Here is a 14,647-nt window from a genome sequence, read left to right as displayed (position 1 = left end):
CGGGAGTTCCAGCGTTTAACCGGTTTATTGGTATATAAAGCTGAGTGCTGAGAAACCAGTCAAGGGTCTACGTCAAGAACGGGATTTTTATATATATATATTTATATATATATATATAAAAAAACAAAAAAAAAACGACACCAAGCAGCTCATCTCAGCCGTTAGTGGAAATATTGTTAAGATGAGAAGTGACGCGGATCAAAACACTTATGACTGGCTGTAATGAGGAACAGAAAGTCATTCTTAACACTTTAAGAAATTAAGAGGAATTTATACTACTTTCTGTAAGTGAAGGAAATCAGCGTTTCCTTTTCTTTAGTATAGTAGGTTATACAAATTAAAGACTATGAATTTAAATGGAAGGAAACTTTATTAGATTAAACCCCTGGAGATACTTAACCAGCGTTTAGCATTTTTTGCAACAGCGAAGCAATTATAATAAAAAAAAAAATTTAAAAAACATTTTTTTTTTTAATGGCAGCCACCTCACTGTAGACACAAATACCATAACCTACCCCATTCTACTACAGTTTAATCAACAAGTGGACAAGTTACTGACATTCACACTTACATACATTGCATACTTACCATTTCAAAAACAGCCTTTATTTAAATAAGTACCATTAATTAATAAATATCAGAGTATTTCATCAGTACGTGGGTTGACTGTTCTTTCAACAGAAAAAGATAAATGATGCATTTACGTGCCCAGTAAAAAAAAAAAAAAAAAAAAAAGGAAAAAAAAAAAGAGAAGACATTTAGATGTATAGAATATAAAAATCTGGATAATAACACTTCATGAAACAAGCACAGAAATGTATGCAGCCTTCCCCACTAAGAAGTAAAGTTAGATGTAGAAATATAGCTCTAAAGTGCATCTGTTTTAAGACTTGTCAAATAAAGTCAACAGCGGTCCTAATGGGAAAAAAATTATAAAGTAACAAAACGTGCAGCAGATATACAGAGTAAAAACTACCTACATACATGCAAAGTTTATTTTAAAGACAAAAAGGAATAAACTGAGAAATAGAAAAAGACAAATATTTTCACATTGTCAAAAGGTGATAATTAGTTCTGTGCCATTTCAGTCCACTCTCACGTGTTCCACACTTGATTATACAGAGTATTTATTAAAATTTTAAGCAACCTTGGCAGATTAAAATAAAAAATAAAAAAAAGCACACAGTGGTGTAAGTGTTTCTTTTTAAAACGTCCTTGCAGAACATTTGTTCCCCACCCAGTTCGTTGACGTTGTCCTCCTCCAGCCAGCCAGCCAGTCTCCTGTGAGCGGTTGTGCCGTCTAGATCTTAGGTAGCTTGGGAGCACTGATAAGAGGATTGGTCTCCTGCAGGAACCTCCGCCCAGCAGTCTTGTAGTCATACGAGCAGTCGTGCGTCTCCGCGTAACGATGGGTGGCACAGAAATTGTGCCCGCACCTGAAAAAAAATAAAAATATATTGCAATGAGTAAGCTAAAACTCCATTTCATAGCTTCCTCGCTTTCTCCAAACGATCCCACTGCATGTTAAGCTGCCATTACAACGCCCCCTCCCCCTCTGTCTGGGCCATATTGAGGCAATAGTAAAACGCATGAATAAAAATGGGAGTAAATCGCAGACCGATTGGTTGTAGAGACTTGCAGAACAACTGCATGGCTAGCTAGTGCAAAGCTTTCTCATGACGCAGCAGCTGGGAGGACTTGCACCTGTGCAGCTCAGAGCAACAATGCTGCTCAAAGCGGAGAAGAAATGATTCCTACCTGCATGCAGCCAACAGGTTAGGGTCATTTCTTGCTACTAGCATTTATTTTGCTCCTGTGGTAAACTATGGGCAGACTTTGCTTGTAACAAATCACTTAAATCCCTCCACAGGGTGCCGGGTAGTTAGAAACGTCTGAGAGCAGCAGCTTAGAGAACTGAAAAACTTTCCCCTTAACCCCACAGCAAATAGCAAATGCATATTTTGTAAATTCAGATTTAAACACAATTTGATAACATTGCTTTTGTCTTGAGTGGGAAATTTATGCATTTATGCCTGGTTTCCAAACTCGGCACCATCACTGTTCAACTTTTGGCTGCATTCTTTAGCTTTTTTTTTTTTTTTTGTTAATACATTTCTTGATGTCTGTCTGGGAAATAAATATAAATTATTGTGGGCAATCAGCTGGAACTGAGCCACAACGGAAAATTTTTAGGCATTATGACATATCAAAAGAGAACAAGGGGAGGATCTCTTTGTAGTAAAAAAAAAAAAAAAAAAAAAAAAAAAAAAAAAAAAAAAAAAAAAAAAAAAAAAAAAACTTGCCTCAAGACCAACAGTGGGAAAAAAAAAAAAAGGATATTAATGTTTAAACGAGGAGCAGAAATGGATCTGGGACTTGTACCTGCATTCATAACTGGTGGCTAGTCCAGTTTTTTTGCCACAAAGGAAGCAGTGCTTTGAGCTCTTTTTCTTGGTGCCAGTCGGGGCCTTGACAGGAGGTAGGTGGTACGTCGGAGTGCCTGAGAGCAAAATCAACATGTTATCTACGCAAGTCAGAGCAAATTGAAACACGTCAAATTAAAAACAAAAAAACTTGTGATAAAAAATAAATCTAGACTCAGTCGTCTTTCTAAAAAAAATTAAAAAAATAAATAAATAAATACAGCATGCACTTTAATTTGACAGTTTATCAGCAGATGTTAAGCACAGTGATTCAAATAGTAGGAGCAAATTTAATTTTAGAGCGATGCTGAACATGCAGATGAACATAAATCATCAAGTCTCTGTTGACAACAACATATTTGGGAGCTTGTTTAGGCTTTAATTCGCACGTTTAAGAAACCCCTCAGACATTAAATTAGCACCTACTAGATCCATCTCACCGATAAAGCAGTATAACGGTTAGTGCAACACAAGTGACCAATAAAAACAACAATAAGCATATCTGTCTCTTCAGAGCTTTCAGGCATCGTGTGAAATGAAAGCAGCAGTTTCCTTCAGCTGTAAACAGGAGAAATAGATGTTGACAACACGCACGAAAAACTGATAATAACTGCAATATATTTATCATTTAGGTAAACTTCCCTCGTTAGTCCTTGATTTGTTTTGATCATTTATCACCTCGCCTTTCAGCATAAGCTAAATTTTTCCTATTTTATAAGCTTTTTACATTCTGCTATTAGGCCCCCAGGCTTATTCCCTCTATATTCTTGTTTTTGCATCCAAACGTTAGATTTGTCTACAGATGGCGAGAGAATTTGGCAGGTTAGTAGCTCTAATTTAGTTTCTTTCCCCCAAAACAGTGAAAAACACCATGCCTAATGCTAGCAGGCCACAGCAACCACAACACCCCACAGTGTAGAAACTGCTACTGCGGAAAGGAGGATTTAAAAAGATTTAAAGATTTAAAAAAAGTCTCCTACGATAGAGCTGTAGCAGCCATACATCAGCAGTTTTGGTTGTTACATATTCGAGTATTTCTAGGTATAAAAATGAGCAGGTTTAACCTCTCCGTCATGGAACAAGATGAATTGATCATTTTAGCAGCCTTTAGGAAATCCCCCACTTAAAGTAGGAGTCTAAAGTATACAGAGTATAAGTTTAAAAGGTTAGCTGAAGATCGTTTTAAATAAGTGCAAGACTATTTTCCAGAGATGGGAAATCTCTTACCTCTGCTTCCAATTTTAATAACTGTCAATTATTATCAGCCAGAAGGCAGGAAATAAATGTTTTAGGACAAGTTATGTTAAGAGAAATTAAGACCCAACCTAAATCAGTGCCAGCAGGTCAAAGATCCACAAAAACTGCAAAATCTACAATTGGCCATAGAAATCTGAACGGGGGCATCAGCAGAAAAGTCCCATTGAGAAAGTCTTCCATCAAAGCCGAATAAAATCAGATAAAAAAATATATATATTTTAATCAAAACATGTTAGGCTTCAGAAAGGGAAAACAATGTCTTATCAGTCTAATAAATTCATTTTCTTGGGGAGACTCCAAACATTTAGCGGATGGTGGCACATTGATCCCCACCAGTGAAGGAAGTCTACCTTACCTACTGTCCCGAATGAACTCATGACTCCTCCAGCTGATGCAAGACAGTTATTGGTCTGAAGAAGCAACAAGAAACATTTTAGAGAACAGAAAGAACAGCTGTGATCAGCTTTTAAATAACTAAAATGTTGAAAGAAAAAAAAAAAAAAAAAAACTATAGTTCACTAAACAAAGTGGTGGTTATTTCATATTTTTGTAGTGCTGGTCATTTTGAATCAGATGTTTTTTTTTTTAGGTGTAAAATGGGAATAATCGTGTAACTTTTTACGCCAGCCAATGGGATGCGTTGTACAGTCAATATAAAGTAACTTTATATAATCCGATTGTCTATTTAGGAAGAAATGTGGGTTCATGACTCCAAGGTAGAAGTTTCTCAGAGCTGTTTTGGTTTGATCAGAGCTCCTTATTTATATTTGTGTAATATTTTAACAATCAGACCAAACGGGAATCCGAAACATAAAAATGAACTAGATTATAATGCAATGTTTTCAAAAAAATACAAGTAAATATGTAATTTGATCATTGAGCATGCAAATATATCATCAGGGAATGATTTCACCAAATATTTCACTTTGCACCAATTTAAAACTTTGATGACAATTTCCATTTCATTTATTGTGCAGCTCTAAGTTGGTCAATAATTCATGAAAACACTTTTCTACACACAAAAACAAAATCAATCTGCAAAAGATTAACTGTATAGAATAAAAATGTTTTGTTCAAGGTTACAAAATGGAAATAGGAATGACAAAGTACAAGGGAAGGGAAACAAATGAGCAAAGGGGCAAATACAGGAAGTTAAAAGAACAGAAGGATGTACGTCAGTGTAGATGTCAGACAAACAGCAGCGTTGGTGTGAGCTCACCCTGTAAGAAGCTGCAGCTCGGCGCAGAGGCGACATCGGCCTGAAGAGGTCTTCCTGAAGAAACTTGTTGGTGGGGATGGCTGGCAGCCTGGAGCCGAGGCCGCTCTGTCCTGGGGCGGCGGGCGGTAACGTCAGTGGAAAGCCGAGACCCTTCCCGAGGCCGTCTCTGCCGCCGTGGTCCGGCGCTCTGCTGGAGAGAGACGCAAAGAGCTCGGAGTTGCTGAGCGAGCCGGCTGGCTCCTTACAGGCTTGGTTTACAATCTTAGTGATGCCTCGTGCTTCCCTCTTAGAGATGAGCTCCGGCCGCTTGCCGGGTGACTCTACTTTGACCCCGCGAAGGCGCGCTGGATGAGTGGATAAGGAGGCCGGAGGATGGGGGGACATGTTGCCTGGCTTGGCTGAGGACTGTGCTTGTATACAAAGTGTGGAATCAAAAGGCTGAGAGAACAGTCTGCTGGACGCGGACGGCGACGGGGACGCAGGTAACGGAGGAGGAGGGCTGATATGCACCGACGCGCCCAGCTGGGTCGGCTCAGCTCGGCTGTGGAGCGCGTCGCTGGCGCCGAGAGTCCAGGGACAGAGCGGGGAGGGGGAGTGCGGCAGCTGGTGCTGAGCCCCCACGTCTATGGTCTGATGCCCCCCCTCATGCTGGATGGACATATCCAAACTCAGGGGGTCTGACAGTTCTCCAAACGATGCCCCGGGTTGTGCCGGGACAACAAGTCCGACCGGCTCCTCCAGTATGCTAAGCCCCACTGCCTCCACGGAAGGCTCAACTGGGTCGAAGGGGGATTCAGAAGCCCCCCTCGTGCAGAGCGGCGGGAGCTGAGGGTAGACGCAGTCTTTCATCAGTCTGCTGCCGATGTCCATTCGGGACACTTTGGGAGGGGGGCGGATCTTGGCGAACGGCGGGCATGGCTCCCACGGCTCCTCCTCCTGAAGCATGTAACACGAAGATGATGGGAAAGAAGGAGGGGAGCGCCTGTGGACGGTCACGTGGGCCGAGGGGGCAGCAGCGGCGGCGGCGGGGGGAGGAGAGGGGTACGTAGACTTGGGCTCCACGATAGAAGGTAGGGGGGCATTTGTCTGCCAAGGCTGGTTGATCTGTGGGAGGGAGCGAAAGAGGCGGTGAAGGTGTTGTGCGCTGGAAGGTCCAAGGGCGCCGGAGCCCGGATGTGGGTCAGCAGGAACCAGCGGAGTTACTTTTGCAGACTTCTGGAAGACAGAGCAAGAGACGTGCAAATTTTAGCAGATGGATGTTCAAGGTCATTGATTTTACATCATTTGTCATCTGATCACGAGTAAAAACAGAGACAGACATGTGCAATGCCACTGAAGCTCAGTTTCTCTCTACATTTAATGACACACCAACATCATAAACAACTTGGTTCTCTTTCAATAAAGATGTAAAACTAACTAGAAAAAGCTGTTCCTGCGTAACAGCGAGTGAGAATGCTAATCTGCAGAATGATTGAGCAGAAGATGAAGAAAACATTGAAATCAGATTTGAAGAATTTGAAAATTTTAAAAAAAAATGTGAAAACATTTGAAGGAATTTGAAAAACTTGAAGAATTTTGAAAAATGTGAAAATTTTCAAAAAATTTGAAGGAATTTGAAAAATTTGAAGATTAAGAACAATTAGAAGAATTGGAAGAATTTGCTGTATAGCATTCTCACTGATTAAGGGACTTTGCATCAGTTAGCATGAAATGTCTAAAACTCCTGCCCACGTGGACTCAGGCCAGAACCTTTATATTGAATTTTCTTTGATCAGTGGACTTACATTAACACTCATTCTTTACAATTACAAGTGTATACGGTATGTTGACGTTTCCACGCCTCAGATATACACCTCTATTTACATTTAGACAGCTTTTCTGGTCCCAGTACCTTTTTATTAAGGTTCATGTCCTCCATCTTGGCTTTGAGCAGCTTCATTTTAGTCATGGTGATGGAGTTCTCTAGGCAATGCTGTGCAGCTGCAGCGCTCTCTCCATCCTCCTCGGTGTACATGTTGTAGACCGAGCCACCGCTGGAACACACCGAGAGCAAAAACACCCCCAGTCACTTATCTGACCAAACACATCAAACCAAACACAGTTAAGCCAGTTTGCTGAAGCATGTGGTCATGGCATTGGCAGCATTTTAGTTGTTTTAAGGTCTGGGTGTGGCATCTCTGCCCTAAAGGATCTCTGCAGGGTCCTGGAACGTAAGTGAGGGAAAACTGTGCATAACGTGCCAAGGTGTCTGAAGATAACTGATGATTTGGTAGTGAACTGCCCTTTTCTTTAAAACATATTATTCACACATCATAAATAAACAAAGTTGTTTGACAGTAGTGGGTTCTGGGTTGTTATTTGGGAATTGGGTCGTTCGCATTTTAATAGGGTTTCCGCTGGTTTCAATTAAACACCTTTTTAAAGATCATGAATAAATTTGGGCTGCAAACAGATTCTGACAAACACCTGGATGCCTTAATGAATCAATAATGTACAATTAACTTTGTTAACAGCAAAGTTAAATTTGCTGATCTGCTTAGATGAATGTTTTTAGCTCTGGAATGTGACACTTTCCTGCTGCAGACAAGCTTCATTATCAGGGTTTAATCAAGAATTTATTGAGCAGAAAACTCCATTTAGTATTTGGACAGATTCAAACAGTGCCAAAACAACAAAACCAACCTTATAGACTCAGACAGGGGAGTCAGGGTCCCATCTCCCCTGTCAACCACTCGGAAGAAGCTCAGTTGTTCGCCCTCACGATACACAACAAACGTGACCTGCTTGTTTGCTTGATTCTTGTCCCAAACCTCCTCCTTCGTGCTCTCCATCAGGTCAGCCACTTCTTTGACAGGATCCTCCAAGGTTACTGACAAAAGAAGCAAGAGGGATTATGTGATTGAAAACAGGAAAGTGTCTACTCTATCAATCTAAAAAAAAAAAAAAAAAAAAAAAAAAGGTAAATAACTAAGATCTTTGGAAGGCCTTACCCCTCCTGGTGTTAATTGGGCCTCCCCTCATGGCCAAAACAAGTTTCAGTGTGCAGCCTTCTGCAATTCTGTAACAATAAAAAACACATTTAACATAACGACAACAAAAAAACAACACATTTGATGCAAATCTGAGCTGAACGGGAGCTAAACGCTCTGATTCAGAGCAAACATTTCAAGGGACGCGGAAAGATCTGGGGCAACTCAAGTACAAGAGTGGGAATTTAAGTGTGCCTGGTTCTTTTAGGTTTCTGAAACCTAAAAGCATACTTTAGTGTGATAAAACAGCCTGGCAAGATTCCACAACAGGCTGTTCAGGTGAAAAATTAAGTGCCAAACACAGAAATACCACCAGCTGCAGCCAGCAGAGCCCTAAGGGGTGCATGCTGCAACACAACATGACCAAAGTGGAAGAGCAAGTTTTCTAAACATCATCATGGTGAGACAGCTCCAACTTTTTTGGCTCATCTATATTTAAAATTGGAATTAATCACTGCCCCCCCCCCCCCTCCAGATAATAGTACAGTAACTTTTAAAAATACATTTAGCAAAAAAACTTTAAAGTTACAAGGTGCGATTTGACACGGGTGTCAGGGCTCCAAAGGACAGAAGTGTTGATTTACCCATAATCATGTAGACAATGATCATCATCCAGCTCAACATTGTTCCAGATAAGATGCTGCTGTGCAACAGGGATACCTTCATACAGTCAGAGAGAGGGGAGGAGAGAGAACAACCAAAGTTCACAAGGATCACTTCAGACTTCATTTGCTAGCTTGACTAACGGAGAAAGACCTTCATACACAACCATAAATGACTCATGCCTGCCCCCTAAAGACAAAAGATGGCATCTGCTGAATAAGACAACATGAAAACAGAACCATTCCCAACAACAATTATTTGATTTATTTATTTTTAAAAAAAAGGTTCAAATTATATAATTTAATTATAATTATATATATTTTTTTAAACAACCTCGATTAAAAAAAAAATAAAATAAAAAATAAAAATAACGGTAGTTATATTATTGCAGAGCTCGGTGAGAAGCATCTGAAAGCTCTCACATGAAGCACTTCCTTACTAAAGCAACAGGAAGGATTTTAAATGGTAGATCACGACGATCTACCACAAGAACCTACACAGATTAAAATAATAAAATAACACCAATTCAAGAGATTTCTACTTCAATCTGTGCAGAAAATCTTAACTCAGTTTCTGTCGTCTCCATTTCTAGCTTTTTAGCCGTACCAGTTAAAATCTTCCATCCGCTGGGTTTCATACCCATCTGTGATTGGACAGAACTGACTTTGTAAAGCGCTTTAAGATGGCTAGTTGTGAAGATAAGAAACTCCTTCATTGTCTCCCGCAATGGGAAAATTTGGATGTGACAGTGACAAAGACACAGACAGACAACATGTAGATTGCCTCTTAGTTAAATAAACTGAATTGAAAAATGTAAACATCATTAACATTGGCTGTATTATGGCAACATCAATTTTTTTAAAACAAGCAATTCAATTATGATATATGAATTTAATCAGACTTTAAATGAGATTCTTTAAATCAATATTTGGAATACAAAAATAACTGTTTCCAGGCTAGTTTTACCATTTGTAATTTACTGAATTAGAAGACGAACCAATCTGCAGAAAAACACATCGCACCGTCTACACTAGGTACGGGCTAATAAAAGGCATCGATGTAGGATAGAAGCCATAATCATTTCAAAACCCCCAATACATTCTCGCCTCTGGTCCCTACGGCTTATTTTGAATAAACGCCAGAAGAAAGTTGCTCTCCTGCGGCCAGACGCTGTGCACTGCAGGTCAACTGGCAGAAACGAAAAGGCTGCGACATTTCTCCCTCGCTAACGGAGAGATAAATCTGGCTGTTTGGAAATACTTTGGCCCGGAAAATAAAAAGCGCTCCACCTCTCATGCTCATCAAGGTAACACCGTTTTAAAACTATAGTTGGCTGGTAGTGTCTTTAAAGTGGTCAACTGGAGGCCTGACAAAATAAACAAAGTATATTAGCAAGTTACAACTGTGTTACTCTAAAATGTTAATTATCAGTTTCCGTCTGTAAGTCGACTATACGAAGAAAGGCTAAAAAAAACCTAAATGTTAAATACCATTACTGTACCTGAAATAGGTGTTACGCTGTAACATAATTATAGCAATGAGAATCTTTGTTTATCCTGTTATACATATATTCTTATAGTGTCAATACTGTGTAAAACTATATATAAAGTTATAAGAAAAAGAAATGTTCTAAAAAGCCAAATAGTGTAAACGGACCAACATTTACTTGTGTATGTCGAATGAAAGTAAATTTTGATATTTAATTACGATTCACATTCCCATTTCTTCTATTTTAATTGAAAGCACTTCCTGCTTTATCACGCAGCACTGAGAGGCAACATTCATTCTGGGGTTTTTAATTAGGACGCGTCACTCATACGGACCCAGACCTGTGGCAGCGCTGATGGGCTGTGATGTGCTCAAAAACTTTTCAGTGCCCCAAAAAAAAAAAAAAAGTCTAGAAGAAGCAAATTTACATCACTTGTTCCAAGTGCAACGTTACTTGTAAAAACAAATATACACATTTTCTTAAAAGCAGAGTGAAACATGGGGAGAGTGCATGAATGAGGCGTGTACCTTCCAGCCTCTGGATCTTGGCTTTGACTGAAACGACAGCTTCAAAGGGCAACACGCGCAGCTCAAAGCAGGTTCCCGTCAGGGTCTCTATGAACAGCTCCATGGTGTCGTAGAAGGGAAGCTTATACTGGAACGCTCCCACGCTGTCGTCGTTGAAGAAAGGGGGCTCTTTCCTGTTGGCCATCGTGGGAGAAGGACAGGCGCACTTCAGCGGGGCGACGGAGCGGCGAGGCTAACCCAAGGCGACGGGGAGGGGGACTGCCATCTCGCCGCAGACGCGCATCATGAACGACGACCTCAGCTGTGAGCAGAGACAACACACGACAAACATCTGTCACAGATGTGCAGGACGTCTGCTCGGCTCCCTAAGTGGGTAGTGTGAGCGTCCAGTTGGTGGATCATAAAGGTTGTGAATTAAGCTGTTAAAAAGTGACGCACCGACCAATCGGTCAGTAACAAAAAGTGGCTAATTTTCCTGTGACAAGGTCTGGCTGATGATGGCCAAGCCTGAAAAACATCGCTTTTCCTCCCGTTTGTGTAATGCAGCTGAAAACGTCCACCTCTTCGAGGCTGTAGATACACGAGCAGAATGGATGCCGTCTGACATTTTATTTGAGATCAGTAAGGGACACCAGCTTTGGTTTCTTTACTGCTGGATCTGAGGCAACTCTCAAGGTACCCGCAGCACATTTATTGTCTTACAGCAGCTTTAATTCACCTATTAAGTTTGTTCACACAAGTTGTGTCACAGTCTTTAAAAATCAGTAGTTCAGACCTTAAAGGAGGACCGGAAATCTACTCATCTTTAAAGCCCGCACATCAGCCGAGGTTTTCACGACTAATTCAAAGTTCATCTCCTCCTTGATTTAATTTTTAAACAATTACTAAAAACATGTAATAAAAAAAAATTTAATCACTTTAAAGAATAATTTGCTCCTTGGGGAGATTTAAACTGTGTGCAATTGTTGTGTAATTGAGGCGTAATACCTCTGGCAGCAAAGAGATGCAAATTTCTCATTAAACATTCAGTAAAAGTATTCATGTCCCTGGCCAAAATTCAAGAAGATCAGGTGTGCTACATAAGCCTCTTGGTGTAAGGTGTCCCACGGCTGACCTAAGCCTCTCACTGATCATCTTGTGTGTCCCTTGAATAAAACAACATACTACATGACATAAGCGATAAGGACAGTAGACCAGAACACCCATGCCTTCAACCTAATTTTAACATTTGAAATTAGTCATATGCATGCTCAAATCACCTTTTAATGCAAATTGGTGCTTGAACCGCTCACAAATACACTTAAAATTAGAGCTGCAACAATCAATAGATTGTTGCATGATCAGCTGTCATGGGTGATCAACAGGTTAGAAATTTAACTACATTTAAAATGAAAATTACTCCCATCCCCTCATTCATTAAATAAAGAATGGGGGGATTTTTGGTCTATAAAAACGATTCAACAAAGAGCATGTACTCCAATTAGAGCTGCACATTACATTGAATTATAATAGTTATCGCAATGTCAATTTGAGCAACGCTGCAATTGCAAAAACCTGCTTGGAAGCCATATTTGGTCAGCTGCTGTGTCATTTGAGCTCCGTTTGCCATTAATGTATCTGGCCAGATTTACGCTGTTCAATTGCTTTTAATGCCCACATCTGATCTAGATCTTGCCGACAGATGCGCTCATGGAGAGTTTAGAGGGACAGCACAGAGGTAGAAAGAAATTAGTAAATGAATGAGTGACGAAAATGGGCTTAATCGCAAAGTGATATTGCCATGGCAGTTTTCAACATAAATATGAAAATGTCAATATTTTGCAGCTCTAATGTTGGGGCTCTTTGAGTTTAATAGAAAAAAAAAAACACAATCAGATGAAAGGTTAGGGATACAGTAATGCATTTCCTTCATTTTCTGTTGGATACATAACTACCACCATGAGCACATTTTTTCTTCCTTGGGTTGTCAACCGGAAAAAAAAAAGATAATTACCGATCTATCTTAAACCCAATAATATTTAACCTTCAACCAAAATGTGCTTACTACCCCCAGAGGGCTTTTGAAGTGAGTAAACTATAATGGAAGTTATATAAATACAAAAAGCTAACAGTTGCAGTTTGAAAAAAGCACAGATATACATTTTAAAAAATAACATGCAAAATAAGAAAAGATTCTTGATTATTGAAAATCTACCTGTGGGAAACAGCTAGACTTTCCCAGTGAATCTGGTTGGAAAGTTACCAAAATAAAAACGCTCAAATTTTTAACAACACATCCCTCCTTTGAATGGCGTTAACATTAAAAAGAAAGAAAGAAAAAAAACACACAAAAGAAACGGCAAACCCTGCGACTGGAAAACACACAGGAAACCTACTTTGAGCTCATTGCAGTTTTAAAAAAGGTAATATTTAAAAACTGGTAAAAACATTAAAAGAAAAAGAAGGAAATAAAATTATTCTCATGAGGCAAACGTCAACGCAAACACCGTAGATGAACTTTCTGTCGGTGTTTGTCTCGGTGGTGGGACGAGGCCGCAGACATGTTACGGACGGGGCGCTGCTGCCGCTGCTGAAAACAGGCCCGCTGTCTAAAGAACAATGTTAGCCAACTTACAGACAACTATATCCATCATTTGCCATGACTGTAAAGCAACGACGATGCCAAGGCAGCGCGGGGCTCGGCCGCAGCACAACAGCAGCGACTAAAGGCTTGGCAGGAAGACATGAAAAATGTTGCTAGCAGGGAGGAGGAGGAGGAGGGGGGGATGAATGGAGTTCAGTCCGTGTCATTGTTTTTTTTTCAGCACTTGGCGTTAATAAAAACGTTTTACACGAGGGTTTCTTTTCATTCAATGTTTAACTGTATACTTTTAGCCCTTTATCCGAATTAACCTTCTTGATAAGCTCCACTCACCAGCGAGTCCCCTCTAGCCGACGCTGCTACTAGCGTTAGCTTCCGTTGCCATGTTAGCCAACAACTTAAACAATGGCTTCCCTTCACGGACCGCTGCTGCTGCTAGGCTACCTCCAACACGGGCTTCGGCTCCGTCCGTCTGCTGTAGCCGAATAGGGCGAGGCTGCCTTCAGAACCGAGCCACATCACGTTCAGACCGTCAGAGCTGCTCACGAAACGGACCGACACATAGTGGTCGGTGAGCGCCGCCGTTGTCTGCTGGTTGGCGACATCTTTTACCTGTCAAAGGGGGCTAAACAACACCTCCATGACTCAAAGGTGATTGATTAAAAAACGAACCAATAGGGAAAGGCCATGTGGGCGGGGCAACGAGGCATTCCCAGATCAACTGACCCCCTTTTCCCCTCCCAGTTTATGCTGTCTGTTGTAGTAATTGTACTAATTAGGGACTGACTGCATGAACATAAAGTTATTATTTTTTAATAGGGATGTTGTAAAACATTGTGATAAAGTATTTAAAAATGACTCACTATCATTTTGGCTATAAATCTATCACGCTGCTTTCAAGCACCAGAGAAACAAACCCTTTTCACCGCACTGTGTAAAGTAGCGAAAGAAATTAGGACACCTCAATATCTATTCAGTTCTTCATTATGAAATGTTCAAACATTGAGGTCTAATCTAAGTTCTTCTGTGGCAAAGAAAGGGATTTAATTGCACTTGTACATGGGCAAACATTTTACCAATAAACATTGACAAAATGCATTTTCCAGCTGAGGGAAAAGTTGGGACACCCCTTCCTATAAGGCAGTCTTAGAATTTATGAAATATTTTCACTGAGATGCTTCTTGTAGCGATCTACCCGTTTCAAGTTACGCCACAGCCTCTCAGTAAGACCAAGATCCAGGCTTTGACTCAGCCACCGATTTTCCATTTTTTAACTCTCATCCAGCCTTCGGTAAATTTTGGCTGATTGTCATGTTGCAAAGCCTAGTTCTACATCAGCTTTTACTTTTCTTAACAGATGGTCGGAAAATTTTCCTGTCCCACCCCACCCACGACATTTAGGGTAGAAATTATAAATGTGAGTTTGGCTGCAACAAACACACCCCAAACCAGGACATTCCCACCTCCATGCTTTGCAGTCGATATGTAGCTCTTTTCCCAGTACACTATCTTTGGTTTA

The 14,647-nt window shown here is 40.5% G+C and overlaps 1 protein-coding gene across 2 annotated transcripts; it reads right to left on the bottom strand.

Annotated features, from left to right (window-relative positions):
* Positions 1-351: 351 nt before the first annotated feature.
* Positions 352-13,793, bottom strand: zfand4 (zinc finger, AN1-type domain 4). 2 transcript variants are annotated; one of them, XM_036125841.1, is made up of 10 exons: positions 13,462-13,793; positions 10,548-10,848; positions 8,513-8,588; positions 7,890-7,957; positions 7,582-7,768; positions 6,791-6,932; positions 4,900-6,114; positions 4,036-4,090; positions 2,383-2,500; positions 352-1,436 (listed from the first exon to the last, which is right to left on the bottom strand). In XM_036125841.1, exons 2-10 carry the CDS (start codon positions 10,729-10,731, stop codon positions 1,301-1,303), a joined length of 2,181 nt encoding a protein of 726 aa, XP_035981734.1. In that variant the 5' UTR covers positions 10,732-10,848; positions 13,462-13,793; the 3' UTR covers positions 352-1,300. The 2 variants fall into 2 exon arrangements, with proteins under 2 accessions (XP_035981734.1, XP_035981735.1); XM_036125842.1 differs by having other exon boundaries at positions 13,573-13,793.
* Positions 13,794-14,647: the final 854 nt, after the last annotated feature.

This window comes from Fundulus heteroclitus, chromosome 22 (genome assembly GCF_011125445.2).
Source record: "Fundulus heteroclitus isolate FHET01 chromosome 22, MU-UCD_Fhet_4.1, whole genome shotgun sequence".
Classification (NCBI taxonomy): domain Eukaryota; kingdom Metazoa; phylum Chordata; class Actinopteri; order Cyprinodontiformes; family Fundulidae; genus Fundulus; species Fundulus heteroclitus.
Note: the sequence above shows the minus strand (reverse complement) of the source record. Positions and strands in the feature narration are given on the sequence as shown.

Coding starts and splice junctions, on each gene's coding strand:
- zfand4 (XM_036125841.1), bottom strand. CDS start 10,731: ATGGCCAACAGGAAAGAGCCCCCTTTCTTCAACGACGACAGCGTGGGA. Junction 7,958..8,512: donor CATTGTCTACATGATTATGG/GTAAATCAACAC, acceptor TTATTGTTACAG/AATTGCAGAAGGCTGCACAC. Junction 1,437..2,382: donor GCCACCAGTTATGAATGCAG/GTACAAGTCCCA, acceptor ATTTTTTTTCAG/GTGCGGGCACAATTTCTGTG.